Source organism: Dama dama, chromosome 23 (genome assembly GCF_033118175.1).
Source record: "Dama dama isolate Ldn47 chromosome 23, ASM3311817v1, whole genome shotgun sequence".
Lineage (NCBI taxonomy): Eukaryota > Metazoa > Chordata > Mammalia > Artiodactyla > Cervidae > Dama > Dama dama.
The window spans coordinates 70,729,995-70,753,492 of NC_083703.1; the positions used below are offsets into that span (position 1 = coordinate 70,729,995).

General features: G+C 42.6%; 1 protein-coding gene across 1 annotated transcript in view; it reads right to left on the reverse strand.

Moving 5' to 3' along the window:
- The window catches only part of PTPRT (protein tyrosine phosphatase receptor type T), a 787,366-nt gene that overhangs the window by 110,759 nt on the left and 653,109 nt on the right, over window positions 1–23,498 (reverse strand). The window contains exon 16 of the mRNA XM_061125699.1: window positions 18,839–18,987. Within this exon, the coding sequence (XP_060981682.1) occupies window positions 18,839–18,987 (149 nt within the window). The remainder of the gene's footprint in view (window positions 1–18,838; window positions 18,988–23,498) is intronic.

Genomic DNA, 23,498 nt, shown 5'->3' on the forward strand with positions numbered 1-23,498 from the left:
AGGATGCCATTACTGGTGATGAGGTCTTTAGAATTAATGATGAGGACACTGGGTATCTGTATGTCCCCTCCCCTCTATGGTAGATTCATGTTGATGTAAGGCAGAAACCAACATAAAATGATAAAGCAATCATCCTCCAATTAAAAAGAAGTAAATTCAAACACACACACACACAGATAATGAGGACAAAGATACTAGGATCAGGACTTCCTAAGAAATGGAGTTGCAAAGAGCACCCCATCCACCTCTCCCAGACTACTGCAATGGTCTCCTCCCATCTCCCCACCTCTACCATGGAATCAAACCCTAAGAGCAACCTTAGTCATCTCCATGCCTACAGGACCTCATTTTTCATGCAGTGGACAAGAATAGCCAGTTGAATACAGGATAGTTAAAAGTAAATCGTTGTGATCCATCTTGATCACGAAATTAACATAATGATTCATTCAACAAATACTCATCAAGCATCCGCCATATATCAGGCTCCTAATACTAGTCTCCAGGGTTACAGTGCTAGCCAATACAGAAGTGGTCTCTGTAGTCTGGAGCTTACAAATTAGCAAAGAATCAAACATTAACAACCACAAAACCTCTTAAATAAATATTTGAAAGCATCACACTTGTAATAAGAGGGACTAGAAAAAATGGTCATTGTTTAGAGATTGGGGAGCCCTCTAAAAGGTGTCAGATAATGATCTAAATGATTAATAAGGGTAAACAATGAATGACAGAAAGAATGTTGTAGGAAGCAGGAATGGAATTGTGGAAGCCATGCCTTGAGAAAATACTTAGTGTTTCCCAAGAATAGAAGGAAAGCCAATAAGACTGAACTATATTGAGGAGTCCAAAGAGAAGTTAGAGTAAGACCAAACATGTAGACAGGAACCAGATCATTCTGATTCTTACAGGCCATCAGTTCAGCTGCTCAGTTGTGTCCGACTCTTTGCAACCCCACAGACAGCAGCACGCCAGGCTTCCCTGTCCATTACCAGCTCCCAGGAGCTTGATCAAACTCATGTCCATGGAGTTGGTGATGCCATCCAACTATCTCATCCTCTATCATTCCCTTCTCCTCCTGCCCTCAATCTTTCCCAGCATCAGGGTCTTTTCCAATGAGTCAGTTCTTCGCATCAGACTGGCCAAAGTATTGAAGTTTCAGCTTCAGGATCAGCGATGAGATGCATTTTAGCTTCATTTTGAGAGCAAGAGGGAGCCAGTGATAGATTTTTAGATGGACAGTGGCATGGTGAGACTTTTATTTTTACATTGCAGAATAGGCTTGGCAAGTAGCTATTTTAAGTAAAGCATATTAACGACATTGAATTACTAGGTAAACCTCTGCTGAGGGGTCAATTTGCAAGGACAGTGACGGGACAGTGAAAGAAGGGTTATTAATAAGAATGCCCAGGGACCAGCTTTACAAGTACATGTATTTGCCAGAGCACAGTGGGCTGAAGACTCACTGGAGGACCACACGCGTCTTCACTGTAGCAGAAGCAGAAGTGACTCTGCTAGTGTGGAAGGACTCACTTACTTTCTGATCCTCTGTCACATCTACAGATCAGAGGGAATTTCAGTCAACCCAGATCAAAGACCCTGAAGATGAAAAGGGTGTTCACCTTGGAAAAACTGAACTGGCCCAATGAGACATTAACTGAATAAGGACACTAATTTCAAAAATCAAACATGTCCAAATATTTTCAGGCACCAAATCATCAAAATATTGACTGAAAAAGAAAATACAGAGCAAGGATAGAAATTTAATCAATACTGCTAAGCTTAAAAACAGTCCCAAGAAAGGAATGTTGTAGGACAGCCTCTACTTCATTACAAAGAGTTGGTCACACCAATCTGTTTGTAGTGACTATTAATTCTGTAAACAGGTATGTGTGTATGTGTGGGTGTGGATGTATGTGTAAAACAAAATGTCCATGTGCACCAGAGTTTTGTGCTAAGTCACTTTCCTTGAATCTCATATATGCAGACACAATATTCACTTTTTATTAGTCTTATTAACTCCCAGCCCAGTCCAATACATTCTCCTCACTATTACTAGGATGCTCTTCTTGAAACTGGACTCAGTTCTGCTTCTCCACATCTCAAAATCTGTGCAAGCTCCTTGCAGAAAACATTACAAATTCCAAATTCTCTAGTTTTTCACAATCTTTAAGATACGGTTCTTGATTACCTTTCTAGGTTCATTTCCCACCATGTAACCTGCTGGAGTTAATAATCCAAATACTCCAGGGACAGCAAACCACTCATGATTACAAGTCCTAGGGAAAGGACTTCCTGAGAAAGGGATCAGAGTCAGCCTGATCTCAAGGAGAATCAGCACCTCGGACAAAGACACCAACATCTGTCTCCTGTCCTTCACATTCTCAAGCTCTAGGGAAGAGTTAATTTTATTGACATCTTTTGGACTCTGTCTTTTAGGGAATACATTTACACTCACAAGAAATTATGCATGAGAGCAAAAGCTCTTTAAAGATTCTGAAGATCTTCAGAGACCTTGACAACCATGTGCTAGTAATGGAAGAGTTATCACTGTAGCCTAAGTGGAAACTGGGGATGTGGAAAGTACTGCTACGCCTAGTCTTCATTTTATCAGCCAAGTAGACCTCTCACACCTTTGTGTCCAGGTACATATATTCTCTTCTAGGACAATGTGGTAGTTTATCTCCAAGATGACCACCATTCATTCCTTTCCTTCTTATAGGCATGTGCCATTTCCCCTATGGACAGGTGGAAGCTGCGTCTGGGCTGCTCACCTGTGGCTACTTTTAACATTAATACGGAGCAGAAATGATGCTGGCCAGTTCTCAACCTGGTTTTAAGAGGACTGGCATTCCTACTGGCTTCCTCGGAACACTTGCTCTGGGGGAAGTCAACCATCTTGCAGTAAGTCTGACTACCATGAATCTGCCATGCTACAAAGGAGACTAAGTTAGACACATAGGGAGAGGAGCCAGCCATCCCCAGATATTCTGGTCACTTCAACCAAGGGGTCAGACATGCAAATAAAGGAGCCATTTGGGCTCCTCCCCAGCAGATGCCTCTTGAGGAAGAAGTGAAGACCCAGACATATGGCCCTCGGAGAGTCATCCCCATTATTTTCAGCCATTCAAGTCATTCCATCTGAGTCTGCTCATTTTCAAGATATTCCTATTGGTCCCTGCCCCAACTCCTGGACCACAGAATTGAGAGCAAAAATATAATGGTGGTTGTTTTATGCCATCAAGTGTTGACATGATGTCTCATAACAAAGCACAGACAGCAATAACATGCTTCTTTTCTGCCTTGACAACCTGTGATTGCTTATTCTTTAAGATTCATCTCCTTCGTAAGACTTTCCTAGATCAGCTTGAAGCATTCCAAGAAGCCTAATCCCAGGTCCCAATGATATTCTATCAGCCCATTTTGGCTTCTACTCATCTGAAAAACCAACACAGTTCAAATTTCCTGTTTACTGAGCAAGTGGGTTTCAGTAACTAATGAAACATCTCAGCTCCCAAGACAAATCATGAGAGGAAGCCAGATCTCCTTGACTACAGAGACTGGATCCATGTAACGGATGCCCATCGTCTCCCAGAACACTCCCAGACAACTGATGTTCTCATGGCTACCTGTGAGGCCATCCAGCCAGAGGATAAGCACCATCTGTTATACCTCCCTCCTGACTTTATGATTTTTCTTGTTTCTTCCACTGACAGAGCCAGATAATAGCCTTTCTGAGTCTCTGCCTCTATTTGTGTCTGGTCTGAAGACCACTGGCTGTTATCCTTCCCTTTTCCTATGAATAGAGGAGAGATTGTATCACATTACCAGACCAGGAAACAGTTGACTCTTGTGGATATTCTGAGTAGCAGCTCCCAATTTTGCAAAAAAGGGACTTGAACAATTCCCTTCAGTGTTGGCAGACTATAGGTTGGTGGCAAGGGGCGAAGACATGCTAAGATCTGGATATCAACTGTCTGGCAAAGAAACATTCTTTGATTCCCTTCTCTGCTGCACTCAATTCTGAATGCAAAAAGTAGGTCAACAGTGTATAGTGTCAGCTATACCAGGCTTTCTAGATATTCCTTTTTATTCTTAGCATTGCTATGCTTGAGTCCCATCTGTCTATACATCCATCCATTTATCCATCTATTCAACTAAATAAGAATTTCTGTGTATCTATTCTGTGTCACACACCATGCCACATGCTGGGGTGGGAATACAGTAGTAAAGAAACAGAAATGGTCCTCCCCTCTTGGATCTTGCCAACTGTCAGAAGAGGTGTTTAAGGTAAACAGGCTTGGAAGATGAGGTCTGTACTGAGGAAACAGAATTCTATGAGAGCACCTAACAAAGGAATCCAATCTGGTCTGGGGAGAGAAGGAAGAAATCCATGAATTGGGATCTAAAGGAGTCAGTTAGAGGAAGAGTGTGGGAATAGCCAGTGCTCTAAATGGGGAGTTGTGAAACATTTTTGTTAAGGGCCAGAGAATAAATACTTAGGTTTTGTGGGCTCGATGGTCTCAGTCTACTGATGGCAGCACAAAAACATCTATGCACATCTTATCTAAGATATAAACAAATAAGCATGGCTCTTGTCCAATAAAGCTTTATTTATGAAAATAAAGAGTAGACTGGATTTGGCCTGCGGGCTGTAGTTTGTCCATCCTGGGGTAGGCAGAGTAATGGCATGAGCATGGGCCCTGTAGTGGAACAGGTGCAGAAAAGGTGGAGCACTTCAAGAAGGCAGTGTGGCTGGAGCTCACAGAAAAAGGGAGAGTGAAATGTAGAACTTGGAAGAAATGAGAAGGGCAAGATCTGTATATAAGATCTGAATGGGGAGTTTGGTTCTCAGCTTAAGAAAAATCAGAAGCCATAGAATTGTTTTAAACCAGGGAGATATGAGACAACATATTCAATTTGCCTTAAAGAAAATGAATGAGAGGATGACAAGGATGAATACAAGGATTATCTAGGGGCTTGGGATCTTGCTGAGGTCAGAGATGAGGATAACTTGGACAAGGATGGGGATAGTGTAGTGGATGTGGATGCGTTCCAGATATATTGAAGATGCAGACTAATCAAAATAAGGTGTTGAACTAGACGTGGAGGGTACAGGAAAGGAACATGTTAAGATTACTCTATACCGTATCTCTGCTAAATGTATCTTTGATATCATGTTTAACACATTTCCTCTTGTTTTACTGCCAAGGGATTGAAATTTTACTTTCATTTCCAGCCTCCACATAATTAGGGAGTCAATTCACATGGCTGGCAAAGTGAAAAGTAAATCACCCGAAGAGAGATGAATTACATGGTTAATAGGCCAGAATAGCCTCCCTTCACCAGACACCATTTTCTTTGTAGCTTCTACACACACCTCTATTAGATGTATCATGCCGTATCACTGTGTTTGTGTTCCCTAAAATATCATGGGACTTGGGGGAGTACAGCTGTCTTTTTCTTGTCTGTGTTACCAACACTTAGCATTGTGATTGGGGGATCTTTGCACTTAACATCTGTCCACTCTACAGATAGGTGTGGGTTAGAGATATAATAGATATGTGGTGGCTTCGGTAGTTCCTCTCAATCCAGTCAAGAGCATCTTACTGAGTCAGCTTAACTAAACATCATGGCATACTCCTTCAGAAGTATGTAGAAGACTATCTGGAAAATGATGGAGGCGGTAATGTAGGGGACAAAGGGGTTTTTGCCTGTCCTTGGCATGCTGATCTTCCAACTTCCTTGAATTTTGCTTTGCAAAGATGTTCCCTCTCTGGGCAATGGAACACCCTACCACCTGGGCAAGAACTTGACATGGGCTCCTCAACTTTTGTGATTATGTCAACACTCTTACCCCTTCACTGAATTTCCAAGGTATATATGTCCACCCCTAACCACCAATATATAAATCAGACTTCAGAAATTTAAAATTTTCTATTTTGATTCAGAAAAGTATGTTTTGAATACTGAGATCCTATCATAATCCTGGGTGAGTAGACAACCATGGGGCCACCTAATCTATTAACTTCTTCACACATTCTAAATTCCATCACAGGGTCCAGGTGGATGACCAGAAGGTCTGTACTTGGACTAGTCACATAGCCCATTTCATAGACCCTTGTTTTGCCCTCAGCTTTAATTGACTGCTTTTCTGTAGGCATTTCTAATAGCTAAGTCCTGGTTCAATGCTCTTGTTCTTCCATTAACTTGCTAAGTGATGCCTGGCAATGTGTTCCATCTCAAGGTACCTCAGTTTCCTTATTCATGGAAGTTTTCAATCACTTTGTATATATAATGCAGCAATATTTATACCTCCAGGGCAGACTCCTCTGCTGAGTTCCAAGCCCACAAATCCAACTGCCAACTTGACATCTCTTCAGTAACTCAACAGCACTTCAAACCTACCTGTCTAGATCTGAATTCCTCTCTGCTTCAACTTTGGCCTCTTATTATGCTCATTATCTCATTTAATGTCATCACCATCCACTTAGACTGAGTATAAGCAGAAAAAGAGAAGATTCTGGACTAAGTCCTGGGATGTTTGAATGGGTAGAAGAAGAACCAAGAAAGAAGCATAAGAAGAAATGGCTGGAGAGGAAGAAGAAAATCTAGGAGAGTAAAAGTCAAGATGCTTGCTTCTTGGAAGGAAAGCTATGACAAATCTAGATAGTGTGTTAAAAAACAAAGACATCACTTTGTTGATAAAGGTCCATGTAGTCAAAGCTACAGCCATATGGTCTTTCCAGTAGTCATGTAGGGGTGTGAGAGTTGGACCACAAAGAAGGCTGAGTGCTGAAGAACTGATGCTTTCCAACTGTGGTGCTGGAGAAGACTCTTGAGAGTCCCCTGGACAGCAAGGAGATCAAACCAGTCAATCCTAAAGGAAATCAACCCTGAATATCCATTGGAAGGACTGATGCTGAAGCTGAAGCTCCAATACTTTGGTCACCTAATGCTAAGGGCTGACTCACTGGAAAACACCCTGATTCTGGGAAAGATTGAAAGCATAAGGAGAAGAGGGCAGCAAAGAATGAGATGGTTGGATGATATCATCAACTCAATGGACATGAACTTGGGCAAATTCCAGGAGATGGTGGACAGGGAGGCCTGACATGCTGCAGTTCACAGGGTCACAAAGATTTGGACATGACTGAGCAACTAAACAACAACAACAACAACAAAAGTCAAGCAAAGGAAATATTTCAAGGACAGGCTGCTGATAGGTGAATATAAATCCAGGTTCAATCCTGGGTCTGGTTTACTGGGAGTTGCGTGCCCTTCAGCAAGTTACTTAGAATCTCTGAACCTTAGTTTCCCTATCTGCCTCATAGAATTGTTGAGAATAGGAAAGGAAATGACACACATAACATACTTTGTTCAGGAATTACTCACAAAATGTTAGATAGTAGAATTATTGTCAATGTCTTCAACTTATTGAGGCTGTGGCTTGGAGCTGAGGGAAAAGGAAAAAAGTCTGGTCTCTCAGCTCAGATCATTCTGCTCCCTAGCAACTATATATTTACATTTTCAACATCACTTCTTTATCCCTGATTACTTTAACAAGCACTTCCTAAGCGCCCTGTTGCGATTCAGGACCACCTGTGAGGTGTAGAGAACAGTTGTATTTTCTTCTCAAGATGTAGTGGCCTAGTGTAAATTGTCAAAAGCAACTTCAGCTTTGCCGCGTTCCTAAGATCTCTTCCTCTTCCTGAGGAAGAATGGCTGGCCGAGTCACAGTGAAAAGTAAAGGTCTGTGGTTGACAAAATGCTGTCCCTACTTATTTACAAAGGAAAGCAGAATCTACACAAATTGAAGAGAATATGAGACCAGGTTCCAACAACATGCTAGAGCACCTAACACTGGGATCATCCTAATTTCCAAACTGGTACCCTTCCTGGAAAGTGAATTTAAGTCAGTGAATTTAAATCAGGAAATGTAAGTTCCTTCTCAAGCAGGTTCTTGCTACTGTCCCAGCCGTATTTCTGGCCAAAATGATCTCAAAACAAAGCACCCTATACCTCAAGGCCCCTTCCTCGAGCTCACCATATCCTTTACACTTCCAAGCCTTTTTCCCTTCTATCTGGGAGGATCTTTTTCTTGCACTTCCTTCAAATCAAAATCCATTCCCTCACAGACAGTACTGCCTAACTCACTTAGGCAGAATTAATCACCTGCTGAGTCTCTGATCCGCGTTCCTAGGGCTCTATACATGCCTTTTCTCTATCACTTATCACATTTATTGAAAGTAATCCACTTACAGGTCTCCTCTTGGAGGACAGTAATATCCTTGAAGGCACAGACCATGTCTTACTTATCTTTACAATCCCTACCCTGCTTGGCATATAGTTGGCAGTCAATGAATATTTAAAGGAACACCTCAGCTATTCCCATAACCAGGAGATGAAAAGTATAATTCAATCTGAGAAGGTTCGATTTGTGCAGAAATCGGATTGGGGGTCTACAGAAATCAGAAGACAAACTATTCTTGACCATACTTCCCTTCTCTGAAGGAGACGAGGGGACAAGGACGAGTGGTCACAGCTCCCAGGTTTTACTACTGACTCAATGGGTGACCTTGAGAAAACTCTCTGGGACTCAGTTCTTCATCTTTAAGATGAGGAGGCAGTGACAGATGGTGTCTAAGATAATTCTTAATTTTGATGGTCTATTATGTTCCCTTTTGAGTCTAATATCCTTCTCTGACACTTAGTTTAATTCTGTAATGTATGTGAAAGAATTTGTTTACTTTCTTAAGGCATTTAAATTTCCATTTCCAAGGAATGAACAATTCCACTCAACTCTGGGTTGCCAGGAACTTAATAAGTGTGTCCTTTAATCTGTCAGCCAAGAGGATGATTGCAAAATATTCAATAATTGCTATAAAATATTCAATAAAACTGGAGGTGGCAAGCTTGTAACATTCGATTCTCCTGGATTCAGTTTAATCCTGGAGCAACCAGAAAATATAATTGTCCCTGCAAACAGAATTTTGTGTTTTTCTTTTTATTCCTTTTCATGATGTTCTGTTGAGCTTTTAGTTTCACTGTGTGACTCATGATTGCTTTTCCTTATAAATTTCCACTCCTTCTAGTCTGACTCTCAGGTTGTTAGCCATTCAGACAAAAGGAGAAAAAGTTCCAGAGATGGTTTCAAAGGGACCCCTGGGTTTGGGAGCCGTCACTGCTATATACAGGCTTTAGCAGCCTTCAGGTCCAGCATCTCCAGGTAGCCCCTCTTCTAGGTGGATCCACGTTAAGAAAGGGGAAATTAGCTTTTCTCTCTCAGCTTGCCTGCAACTGTACTATCAGAGATAATGTGGCACACAGAAGAACTAGGGCTTTGGAATCTGATTGTCCTGGGCTGTACTACCAGCCAGCGATTCTCAGACTTTAAGGTGCTTCAGTATTACCTGGAAGGCTTTTTAAGAAGAATGATTCCTGGGAATACCCTGACCATCCAGTGGTTAGAACTCAGCACTTTCATTGCTGTGCGCCCAGGTTCAGTCCCTGGTTGGGGAATTAAGACCCCACAAGCCACAAGTGATTGCTGAGCCCTATATGCAGAGTTTTGGGTTCAGTAGGCCTGGGCAAGGGCACAAGAATTTGCCTCCAAGAAGTTCCCAGGTGATGCTGATACTGCTGATCTAGGGACCACACTTTGAGCAAATGTCTCAATGTCTGTCTGAAACTGAAAGCTTTAGTTTCCTTCTCAATAAAATGAAAGTCCCTTGGACAGCAAGGAGATCAAACCAGTCAATCCTAAAGGAAATCAACCCTGAATATTCTTTGGAAGGACCGATGCTGAAGCTGAAGCTCCAATACTTTAGCCACCTGATTCAAAGAGCCGAGTCACTGGAAAAGACCCTGATGCTGGGAAAGATTGAGGGCAGGAGGAAAAGGGGATGATAGAGGATAAGATGGTTGGATGGTATCACTGATTCAATGGACATGAGTTTGAGCGAACTCTAGGAGATGGTGAAGGACAGGGAAGCCTGGTGTGCTACAGTCCATGGGGTGGCAAAGAGTCAGACATGACTGAGCAACTGAACAACAACTCTATAAAATGGGGATAATAACATCTATCTTATAGAAGGTGGTATACAGGAATGATCTTGGTTATGGGCTTACGGGTATCACACAGACCCAGGTTTAAGTTCTAGCTTAAAAGCCTGCTATTTAAAACTATGAAGCCTTAGGAAAGTTCCTTATTATTTAAAACCTCCGTTTCCTCACCTGTAAATCATCAGGGATAATCATAACAGTTATTTAATCCTTTCAGCACACCAATGAGACAAGATAATGCACATAAAATGCTCAGCTGGAAACGAGCTCATAATTAATGCTCAATAGATAATAGTTGGTATGATGAATATTAGTAATCTAATAATTATTATAATTTGAGGCCCCAAACTGGGAGGATTAAGTGAGCTCCTTGGCTGACACAACCAGAAATCAAAAATATCTTAGTACTCTGGAATAACAGGGTCAAATCCAACAAGAAGGAACAGCACAAATGAAATAGAAAGTCTTTACTTGGGCCCCTCAAATCCCTCCTGCATAAGCTCTGCAGGAGGCAGATCCATGATGGGCATTTGGAGGTTAATTCAAACGTAAGCAGTGTGTTCTGAACCTAGGTGTGGAGTAGAGAGTGAGGGTGGTAGCAGTTCTCTGAACTTCGAGTTAATTTGGCCCGGCACAGACTTGGAAACCATACACTCCACGGACATGGACTAAATGGAGACAGATGTGCCAATCAAGATTTTGAACAGATTGGAAAACAGAAATGTGTACTGAGGAAGGCTGATAGCTGATGTGGGGGCTGCTTAGCCTGAGGGAAGGACCTGCAGGGCACACAGCTGGCAGCGGTCCAATAGCTGGGGCTGGGGCTGGGAGCAGCAGGAAGGGAAAGACTGATTTCCTTACCCTGTGTGACACCAGAGGGCAGACATGGGCCAGCGTCTGGTTGCTGGCCAATCCGTACTTCTGTGCACAATCAGGAGTGAATGGATGAAAGTTACAGAGAGTAGATTTCAGCTTAAAAGATAGAATTCAGTACCATAAGAGCTGGAACCAGATACAGGATTGGAGCTAGAAGATCTTAGATGAATTTCAGGTTTGTCATTCATTCATACATACATATTTAGATCGTGCAGAGATGCTTATTGTTGGATCATGTGTCTCCCACAACAGGTTGTGAGCTCTCTCTCTATGTATCTATCTGGGGCGTGGGCCAGTTCAGGAGTGCCCGAGGAAGGAGTGGGACCATCTGGTCTATGGCTCCAATTCCTAAGAAGCTTCTTGTGGGACAATTCTCATGAGTCCTTCCTGGACTACTAGGCAGCTGCTTTCCTGTGACAGGCATTTTGGGCTCTGAAGTGCATAGAAAAACCAAGCAGAGGCCCTGTCCCATCAGCCAGAAAGGCTATTAACGTTGATCTCCTTTCTTTCTTTCACCCACTTTGTGATGGAGAGAAAGCTTAAGGTTGCAGGAAAGACAGGACGCTTTGGTTTCGAAAGTAGAACATGCGATCTGAGGTCCAAACCTCACCATCTATTCATCATGTGACCTGAGGAAGATCTTATTCCTCTCCTGAAAAATGGGTTTGATAATAAACATACCAACTGGAGAGGGTTACTGTGGGGATAGATTAAGATCCGTACCTGGACCCGCTCATCACAGAGCCTGGCACTTGGTGGGAATCTGACTGGCTTCACGCAGGACACTATGGTGGTAGCAGCTTCCGCCCACGTGGTAGAAAGGCTGTTTGAACATCAGGGGAGGTGTGGAGCCCTCCCTCTCTCCCAGCCATTAGCAGCCTCACATGGTGAGACCAGTTGAGTGGTGAGAGCTACGTTCCCAGTGCAGGAGAGGGACTTGGGTTCTGGAGTCAGACAAGCCGATCCCATCTCCATTCTACGCGTGCGTGCGTTGCTGTTGTTCAGTCGCTAAGTCGTGTCCTACTCCCTGCAACCCCGTCAACTGCAGCACGCCAGGCTTCCCTGTCCTTTACTATCTTTCTCCAGGCCAGAATACTGGAGTGGGTACCTTTCCCTTCTCCAGGGGATCTTCCCAACCCAGGGATCAATCCCACGTCTCCTGCACTGCAGGCAGATTCTTTACCATCTAAGCCACCGGGGAAGCCCACGAATACTGCAGTGGGTAGCCTATCCCTTCTCCAGTGGAACTTCCTGACCCAGAAATAGAACCAGGGTCTTCTGAATTACAGGTGGATTCTTTATCAGTTGAGCTATCAGCAAAGCCCTACTATCTTTTGGAGTTTGCTAAACTCACGTCCACTGAGTTGATGATGCCATCCAACCATCTTATCCTCTGTCGTCCCCTTCTCCTCCTGCCCTCGATCTTTCTCAGCATCAGGGTCTTTTCCGATGAGTCTGTTCTTTGAATCAAGTGGCCAAAGTACTGGAGCTTTAGTGTCAGTCCTTCCAATGAATATTCAGGGTTGATTTCCTTTAGGATTGACTGGTTTGATCTCCCTGCAGTCCAGGGGACTTTCAAGAGTCTTCTCTGGCACTGGGTTTATTTACTCCAGTTCTTTGAAACTCAGTTTCTTCACTGATGAAATGGGACTAATATCTAATTTATAGGGTTCCTAGGAGGCTTAAGAGTGGGATTTATATAAAGCATACAGTCTAGCACATTGTAGCTGCCAATACAAATGATCTTCCTATTTGGGTTTTTGTTACTAGAGAGCACAGAGCCAGATTGGAATTTGAAAGTTGCCAGCCTGCATATTTAGACTAAATTTTCATATAATGGAGCTATAGTTTAAAATAACCTGGTCTTGACCCTCTTGTCTTCATTTGTGTTTTCCTGATTCTGATTATTTAATTCTCATACAGCTGTTTTTGTAGGTACTTTTATGGATGTTTTTCTAAATTTTTTGTAGAACTAAGTGGATAAAACCTAACTGATATCAGGAGAGACAGATCCTTATTATGATGCTGCAAATAATGCCCATGTGATTTGGGGTATGGAGTCTCTGAACCTCAGTTTCTTCATCTGTAGAATGGGGGTAAGAATAAACTTCCTAATTCTCTTATGGTGCAGGAATAAGGATATACAGCTCTAGGGGTTTACAAAAGAACTCTGGTAAACTATGAAAAATTTAAAAGTAGAAACACCTGTTATTTTTGCAATGATGACCCATTTTATTCATTTTTGTAATTACACCCCTCCCCAAACTATTCTCGGGACTCAGGACGGGACAGGCATATACTAAGCAAGAGAAAATGGGCACTGAGTGTCTCTTTCAAACCCTCCACCATGCTTCCTTCTTTACCGCACAGATAGCTTGATGGCCCAGCATGGGATGCTCCTAAGAGATAAACTGCCTTCACCCACCAGACATGAAACCATTCAATAGAATAGAAGCAAAAAAATGAAGATGGAGTTTACTAACAGTACCCAATGGGTGAGTCTGTCAAATGCTATTACAGGAAGGATAGATGGCTAAGCCTTGTATCACAGAATTCAACAGTGATTTGTTCTGAAGCATTTTGATTTGGATTGAAAATAAACAAGCAGAGGGTGAGACTATGAACAAAAAATATAAGGAAGATTTAAACAGGAAAATAAAAAAGAAAGCACCAGGAGAAAGACCCAGAAAATGATCCCACTGAGCGAGCCAAAGATCTCAGAAAAAGAACAAGCAGGTAAACAGGGCAATAAGATCAAAATCAGATTACTTAATAAAAGCCAGCAATCCTTTAAATGGAAAACGATGCACATTGTTGACAAGCACTCCTTTTTCAAGAATGCTAAAGCTCTCCAGAGCAACAGCCCACCCCTGACAGACAGCCATCACCCCTGTATCCTGGAGGTCACTGGCCCTCTACAATTGGGAGGCTTGATGGAATGGATGCTGTAGAACTAAGCAGTCACTTGGAATTGAAAATCCGGGAAAACAAACCCACACAGTTGGGTGCCAAGGCTGAATTAGGTCAGGGACCACCTGTTCCATAATGAAATAATTGCTCAGGGCAGGTTTTTCTGAAATCTTTGCCAATGTGACACCTATTCTTTGTTCAATGCTTCCTCAATATTTGCAAATAATCTCAGGACCTCCTAAAGACACTGATGCAGAAGCCAGTCACTTTCCTAATGTCACAAAAATAGATTCAATTTTACATACATCAGGGTGATTTCAGAAGCAATTTCCACATCTCCAATGTAAGCATTACTTACATTTCCCCCCCCTCAAATCATATCCTAGTGGTTCCACAGAGCATTTTAAAAGGTACCTGATGCATTTTAGGGCATTCAAAAGAATCCCCAGAACTTGTTTGTGGTTCCAGCCTGAGGACACCAGATAAACAGACAGAATCCTAAATGCTCATTGATTCAAACAAATGCAAAATGTCTTAATGATTGAGTATAATGTTTATTGAATTTTTTCTTTTTAAAAACAATATTAAAATAAATGTATATACAATATGTATATATACACATATGTCTGTGTATGTATGCATGTTATGCCTGTGTATATATAAATATAAAACACACATATCAATCTTGGAAAGACTGTGTCTGGACTTTAAAACATCTAATTAGATTTTATTGGATCTGCTGTTTCTTCCTCACTGGCTGGCTAATCTATCCCAGTCTTGGGTGCTTTCATCTTAAACAGTTTAAGTTTTAGCCCATGGGGGAAATGGAGGTGGTATTTTCCCCTTGAAATCCAAGAAACTGGTGTTCCCCAGGTTTTCACTTGAGGTCAAATACCTATAAATTGGGTTTCATGATGTTTGTCGTGTCTCTGACCACATCTCTTTGGTCTTCAGAGTCCTCCCATGACATTTTTACAAATGGAATAAGTGCACAAGAGCTTGGTCTGGACAGGAAATATTCATTTTGGTGAATAGGTACCACTCGGCTAGCATGTGCCAACAGCTAGACCTGCTAGTGAACTCCCTTGCCCAGAACAAAAGCAGGAGTCAGTGACAAGTTAACACAGTCAGAGGCAGGGGGTGGGGTTGGGGGCGCTCAGGGTGCACCTGTAAGGAGAGACCAAGCCCAGTTCCCTGTGCCCCCTGTTCTGCCTCCCCTGCCCTCTGCTGGAATGTACAAACCCCGGAAATTCACCTGTGTGGAGAATGGATTAAGAACTGACTCTCTGGGGAGACAGGGCTTCCCTGGTGGCCCACTGGTAAAGAATCTGCCTGCCAATGCAGGAGACATGGGTTTGATCCCTGATCAGACAAGATCCTACATGCCAAGGAGCAACTAAGCCCGTGCACCACAATTCTTGAGCCTGAGCTCTAGGGTCTGGGAGCTACAACTACTGGCCTAGAGCCTGTGCTCCCCACTGGGAGAAGCCACGGCAAAGAGAAGCCCGCACACTGCTACTGGAGAGTGGCCCCTGCTTGCGGCAACTAGAGAAAAGTCCTCGAAGCAACAAAGACTCAGCACAACCAAAAACAAACAAATTATTTTTTTAAAAAAAGAACTGACTTTGTGGTTAGGAAGACTGTAAACCTGCTCTGCTCTCTGAGAAAAACAAGCTAAATATTTGCTCATGAAATAATCAGTATGTACTGTTAAGACTCTGTCCAATTCTCAACCTTAACAAGTGCTCAAACTTAGCATCACCAAGAGTGGGCAAAGTGATAGCTTTGTGATAGTTAATCAGAGTGATAGTTTCTATGGAAATGATGCAAAAGGAAGTACGTACACAGTGTCACCTGTGCAGCATTTTTGCCAAAATGTTTAACCTGAATATGATCATGACGAAAAAATTCAGATGAATCTGGACTCAGGAGTATTTTGTGGACAGCTGGCCTGGATTTTTAAAAGATGTCAGCATCCTGAAAGGAAAACTAAAGGTGGGAGAACATTATAGATAAAAAGGTGATGGAAGATGTGGAGGTCAAATATAAAGTGAGCACCCTGACTGAATCCTGGATCCAAAAGATAGTAACAAATAAAAGAGAGAATAGTTCAGGGCCATGGGGGAAATGTAGCTATGGACTGGCCTATCAGAAACAGAAACAAGGTCACATTTCTTGGGTAAGATAATTTTACTGCAATTATGCCGAAGAACTGTCCTCATTCTCAGGAAATAAGCTGAATTTTCTGGAGGTGGGAGTATCATGATGTCCAAAACTTATATCTAGATGATTCAGAAAATTGTGTATATATAGTGTGTGTGTATACTGTGTGTACGTGTATAGTGTGTGTGTGTGTGAGAGAGAGAGAGAGTGCAAGAGAAAGAGAGGAAAAGGGTGTGCAAATGTTGCAAATTCTGAACAACTGGTGAACCTCGGTAAAAGGTGTATGGGTATTCATTTTAATATTTTTTTCAATCATTATATGTTTAAAGCAAAATCTCTTTCCCAAGGCAGCACGTCAGTATTTGAAAACCTCTGCTGCCTCTTTCAAAGTTCAGCACTTCTAACCAAGGTGCCTGTAAGAACCCCGAGTGGCTTTTACGAAAATCTATATCCCTGAGTCCCACTCCCACTCCTGGTGCCCCAGGAGGTTTTGATTCAGCAAGTAAGTGTGGGGCCGAGACATGTGGATTTTGTAAACTTTCTCACTAGGCGCTTTGCTGCACGTGAGATTGGGAATCATGGGTCTGCGGCAGCCTCGGATCCTGGATCCACCAGGAGACAGCTGTGTACCAGTGGGCGGGTCAGCCAAACACTGAACTCTGGATGCATCATCTATAAATGGGAACAAGCAAAGAAAGCATCTCACAGGCTGTGGTGTGGACAACGCTGGTCCATACATGCTTGTTTCCTTTCTGTCTTCATCCTCTCACAGAACCCCGTCACCCCAAATTGTTCTTATCCGTGTATTTTTGTTTTTGCCTTTTCATACTGTTCATGGGGTTCAAGAATTCCAAAAAACATCTACTTCTGCTTCATTGACTATGCTAAAATCTCTGACTGTGTGGATCACAACAAACTATGGAAAATTCTTAAAGAGATGGGAATACCAGACCACCTTACCTACCTCCTGAGAAACCTGTACGCAAGTCAAGAAACAACAGTTAGAATTGGACATGGACATGGAACAATGGACTGGTTCAAAACTGGGAAAGGAGTACGTCAAGGCTGTATATTGTCACCATGCTTATTTCACTTATATGCAGAGTATATCATGCGAAATGCCAGGTTGGATGAAGCACAAGCTGGAATCAAGATTGCAGGGGGAGATATCAACAGCCTCAGATATGCTGATGATACCACTCTAATGACAGAAAGCAAAGAGGAACTAAAGAACCATTGGATGAGGGTGAAAGATGGGAGTGAAAAAGTTGGCTTAAAACTCAACAGTCAAAAAATGAAGATCATGGCATCTGGTCCCATCACCTCATGGCAAATGGATGGGGAAACAATGGAAACATTGTTTTCTTATTTTCTTGGGCTCCAAAATAATTGCAGATGGGGACTGCAGCCATGAAATTAAAAGACGCTTGCTCCTTGGAAGAAAAGCTATGACCAACCTAGAGAGCGTATTAAAAAGCAGAGACATTATTTTGCTGACAAAGGTCTGTCTAGTCAAAGCTATGGTTTTTCCAGTAGTCATGTATGGGTGTGAGAGCTGGACCACAAAGAAGGCTGAGCACTGAAGAGTTGATGCTTTGGAACTGTGGTGTTGGAGAAGACTCTTGAGAGTCCCTTGGACTGCAAGGAGATCCAATCAGCCAATCCTAAAGGAAATCAATCCTGAATATTCATTGGAAGGACTGATGCTGAAGCTCCAAACTTTGGCCACCTGATGCAAAGAGCAGACTCATTGGAAAAGACCCCGATGCTGGGAAAGATTGAAGGCAGGAGGAAAAGGGGATGAGAGAGGATGAGATGGTTGGATGGCATCACCGATTCAATGACATGAGTTTGAGCAAACTCTGGGAGATAGTGAAGGACAGGGAAGCCTAGCATGCTGCAGTCCACGGATTCACAAATAGTCAGACACAACTTACCGACTGAACAATGAATAATAACAACAATGAAGTGATTTTTACAAAATATGATTTCTTCCCTTTGCCAATGGCACAGTGTGGAGAGAACATGTGTCTCTGTTCATATTCCTTTAGATTTCCTGCTTTCCCCAATTTGGAACAGAGGCTGGGGAATCCAGCAATTCTATGAAATCTAGAAAAAGAACTGGCTTTCAGAAACTTAAGAGCAAAAGTCAGCTCTCTTGAGTCTGACTGCTAAGGTAGCTTTAGGTTACTAGTCCTGAGGTTCTCCTTTGGACAGGGGTCAACCCTGAAACCGTGGCCACTTCTATTAGCTTGAGATCCTGTGTTAACTGTGCATAAGAACACCATTGCTTTTGATTTAATGCCACTTGGGAACTGGGCAAGGCTGGGAAGGCATGGCTTCCAGGACTGAATGAGTTACTTGTCAGCATGGGGCTTAGGAGAAAGTGCTTCTTTGAGCCTCAGTTTCCTAAGCTGAGAAATGGAGACAGTCGTAACCCATAAGTCACTTACCTTTCATGGTTTATGTGAAACACTGCTTTGACAACTCTATGACACTCAATTCAGTAGGGCATATTTTTCTCCTTAAGTGTATAATCGTGCTCTCCTTCTTGTTTCTTAGTTTTAACCTGCTTTCTGCACACAAGCAGCAGTTAAGATGACTTGTCGTTATTTCCACCTGTTTTGGGATGGATTCTGAAATTTTCCTTTTCACCCAGGATGGGTGGCCCCAGTCTTTGCCAGGGATCACTTTCAGCCTGATGATCCCAGGGAAGCATCTGGCCCCCACGTCCTACAGCACACGACATTGGGAGGGGTCAATAGCAGAGGTACCAGGGTCAAGCCGGACCACAGACGTCCCGTTCCCCTTGGTTGACTCAACTTACCGAATCCGTTCACATCCTGTGAGCTAGAGGAGAAGCCTTCATCATTGCGGCTGGAGCTGAGCTTGGCAGTGGGTTTGTCGGCTGAGGCCACGGGCCCCATTTCCCTCTGCGCTCCACTCTGGGTCTCCTTCTGCTTCTTGGCCAGCTTCCTTTGGGACATGTGCAAGGGGAAAAATCACAGTCAGGTGGTGACAGTTGCTTCAAAGAGCTGGAAGATCAGACTGCTCTTTTCCCACCCATCCTCAACCCCCAAAACTGGTGCATTGTCCAGAAACAGGGTCAAGGCAGGTCCTCCAAGGTCAAGGTGGGATAAACCTAAGTCATTCTGAAACTTTTAATGGCTTCAGTTTCAGAAACATGACATTCATTCTGTCTCACCCCCAGCAAAGGGTGTGTTCTTTACTGAGCTTAAAATGGGAAATAATGAGATTTCCATAACATTTCGCTGACTTTAAAAGGAAGACGCGGTCATGTGGAACTTGTCCTGTGGGGCTCTGAAGGATATTCATAATGAAGTCTAGCCATTCTCTGTGATTGAGCTCATGAAATAACCCACAAAACAATGGTGGCTTGAAGGGGCTGGTGGGGGCAGGGGGTAAGAGTGGACGTTAGTTAGCCCTAGAGCTCAAAAGGATAAAAGTTAAAGCAGAACTAGACGCACAGTTATCCCTATAGTAACCCTCAGAGCCAGATGGGCATTTAGAATAATGACGACAATGATAATGATGACAACGATGATGATGACCTGGAACAACCATGCTCAAACTCATGTACATCAGAATCACTTAGCTGAAAAAGCCCACAGATCCTAGATTCATACAAGTAGGACAAGGACTAAATGTCTGTATGGCCACCAAGGCCCCCAGGTGATTCAAACACCAACCACTGGGGACTGAAACCATCAGCTTTGGTGTCAGACAGACCTGGCTTCATATCCTCCCTCCACGTGGCCCATGGCTGCACACGGCAGGGCAGGTTCCTTGACCTCGTTAAGTTCTGCACTTCACAGGCCAACCTCAGAGGAATGACCTGAGGACTGAGTGAGACCATGTGTGTGGAGCGCAGCGCCTGGCACACAGTGAATGCGCAACATGTGGCAGCTGCTCTTCTTGCTTTTGTATCATCACCACTGATTCAACGGCATCCCACTGCTCGAGTTCTCTCTCCAGCAGTCCTGCTGTGGAATCCCATCCCTCCTGGATGATACCAAGGGATGGAGACTTTGGCACCTCACTAGGAGGCTGAGGGTTAAAAGTTCTTGTATGGATTTGAAATCTACCCCCCTTAAATGTCAACTACTGGATCTTAGATTTATTGTCAGAGGTATAAAACTAGGACTGACCTGCACAGGACAGCTTGTCAAATATTTGTAAATAAAAAAAAACCTGGTCCCTCCGAGTTTACCCAATACGTGTCCATCTAAGTATAGTAACTTTGTCCCTGTGATATGCAAAGCTATGTGAAATATCTGGAGGGTAAATTCTTTCAGGTCTCTTGCTCCATTTTTCACAGGGCTTGACTTCAAATTCAATCCTGGTCACTCTTACTTTAACACGGAAAGAACAGATGTTCCAGAGAGGTCAAAATCAGCACTGCATAGAAAATTTCCAAAGTTGAGCCCATCTGATAATGAAATAGGTAGTTTCAAAAGGTAATGAACTTCTGTCAGAGGAGGTATTAAAAGCAATGATAAACCTAGGCTTCCCAGGTGGCACAGTGGTAAAGAATCTGCCTGCCAATTCAGGAAGATGCAAGACATGCGGGTTCGAACCCTGGGTCAGGAAGATCCCCGGGAGCAGGAAATGGCAAGCAGCTCCAGTATTTTTCCCTGGAAAATTCTAGGACAGAGGAGCCTGGTGGGCTATAGTTCATGTGGTCACAGAGAGTCAGATATGACTGATATCGTGTGCACGCACACACACACACACATACACACACACAAGTATTTTAGAGACATGCTTGCAGGCTAAGTCACTTCAGTCATGTCTGACTCTGCAACTCTATGGAACCCGAGGTATAATACAGTGATGGGAGAGCTGTTTATCACCTGTGGGTCCAGAGGGACAAGCAGAGGGAGCAGCCACCAGGACCCAAAAGGTGTTGTGAAGAGGAGGCCGCCTGTACAGAAGCAGTGATCTTCTCCCAAAGAATCCAGCCAGTGCTGGATGACCTCGCAGGAAGGGACCCAGAGGCACAGATCCCAACTACATCCTCCCCTCCCACGTTAGAGAGGCTCATGCCGAAGGCATGGCATTTGTTTAGATCTTGCTTTGTAGACAGAAAACATAGAAGAGAAGCATCTAGAGTGGATCTGGACTTGGGAAGAGAAGAGTTTTCACTTCTCTCATTCTGGCCACAATTTGAAGACAAACGCAGCCTAAATTGAATTATTATTATTTTTTAAATTGGCCTGGGGAAAAGATGGGGGCTCAGGGATAGAAGTGCATCTTTCGGTTAAAATGCTCTGGCCACAGGCACAATACTCCACTAGTGAGACTATTCCAGGCAGACAGAAAAACCATAAGAAATGAAGCATTCGGTCACTTGGGCCTTTCCTCACCATTGGCAGGCAATCAGCCAGCAGGCAGGGGTATGCGAATGAAAGAAAAATGAGTAATTCGGCTTCTGATGACATTTCACAGTTTCATTCTTCATTTATTATCAAAAAGGAGTGTGTTTAAAAATGTATATGTGACCTTCTTAATCATAAATTTGAAAAGATATACAGCAGATTCTCTGCCTCCGTCTGAGTTCTGTTCATACTGCCCCAGCAGGAAATAAAAGGAAATCTGATAAGAGAGTTAACTTTCAAACTATAAATGAGTATGTATTGGGGTTTCGATATTTCCTTAGGGCAGAACTCCCAACCAATCTCATTCTATTCAGGGTAAAATAATATGGAGAGAGTTGTCTTAGGCACAAATCATTGGTTTCCAAAGGCATAATAATAATAAAAAGACCTTGGCTGCCTCTATGAAAAGTGGCATTTTACAGTAATATTTGGGTAGCTCTGAACACCTGGGTAAAAATTTTTTTAAATGGCGCCTCTCCAAAGCATATATTTAAAAACTGGACAACTCAGGTTTTTCACATTCTTAGTTTTTAGCCCACAGTTGACACGATGTTTTCATGGTGATGATGATGCTACCTAAAATTTAAAAATATGTAGACATGTGTTGCAGCTTCAACATGGAAATGAAAGGTATGTAGAAGGAAATAAAACATAAAACTGTACTTTGGGGATCTTATTCATAATTTAAGTATTGAAAACCCTCCTAGTAATTTAGGGGAACTCCCCTGGTAGTCCAGTGGGTGAGATTCCACACTCCCAGTGCAGGGGGCCCAGGTTCAATTTCTGGTCAGAGAACTAGATCCCATACACTGCAACTAAGAGTTTGCAAGCTGCAACTAAAGATCCTGTATGCCGCAACGAAGATCGAAGATCCTGTGTGCCGCAACTAAGACCCAGAGTAGTCAGATAAATAATAAATTGACAAACCATTAGCAAGACTCATTAAGAAACAAAGAGAGAAAAACCAAATTAACAAAATTAGAAATGAAAATGGAGAGATCACAACAGACAACACTGAAATACAAAGGATCATAAGAGACTACTACCAGCAGCTCTATGCCAATAAAATGGACAACTTGGATGAAATGGACAAATTCTTAGAAAAGTATAACTTTCCAAAACTGAACCAGGAAGAAATAGAAGATCTTAACAGACCCATCACAAGCAAGGAAATCGAAACTGTCATCAAAAATCTTCCAGCAAACAAAAGCCCAGGACCAGATGGCTTCACAGCTGAATTCTACCAAAAATTTAGAGAAGAGCTAACACCTATCTTACTCAAACTCTTCCAGAAAATTGCAGAAGAAGGTAAGCTTCCAAACTCATTCTATGAGGCCACCATCACCCTAATTCCAAAACCAGACAAAGATGCCACAAAAAAAGAAAACTACAGGCCAATATCACTGATGAACATAGATGCAAAAATCCTTAACAAAATTCTAGCAAACAGAATCCAACAACATATTAAAAAAATCATACACCATGACCAAGTGGGCTTTATCCCAGGAATGCAAGGATTCTTTAATATCCGCAAATCAATCAATGTAATACACCACATTAACAAATTGAAAGATAAAAACCATATGATTATCTCAATAGATGCAGAGAAAGCCTTTGACAAAATTCAACACTCATTTATGATTAAAACTCTCCAAAAAGCAGGAATAGAAGGAACATACCTCAACATAATAAAAGCTATATATGACAAACCCACAGCAAGCATCACCCTCAATGGTGAAAAATTGAAGGCATTTCCCCTGAAATCAGGAACAAGACAAGGGTGCCCACTCTCACCATTACTATTCAACATAGTGTTGGAAGTGCTGGCCACAGCAATCAGAGCAGAAAAAGAAGTAAAAGGAATCCAGATAGGAAAAGAAGAAGTAAAACTCTCACTGTTTGCAGATGACATGATCCTCTACATAGAAAACCCTAAAGATTCTACCAGAAAATTACTAGAGCTAATCAATGAATATAGTAAAGTTGCAGGATATAAAATTAACACACAGAAATCCCTTGCATTCCTATATACTAACAATGAAAAAACAGACAGAGAAATTAAGGAAACAATACCATTCACCATTGCAA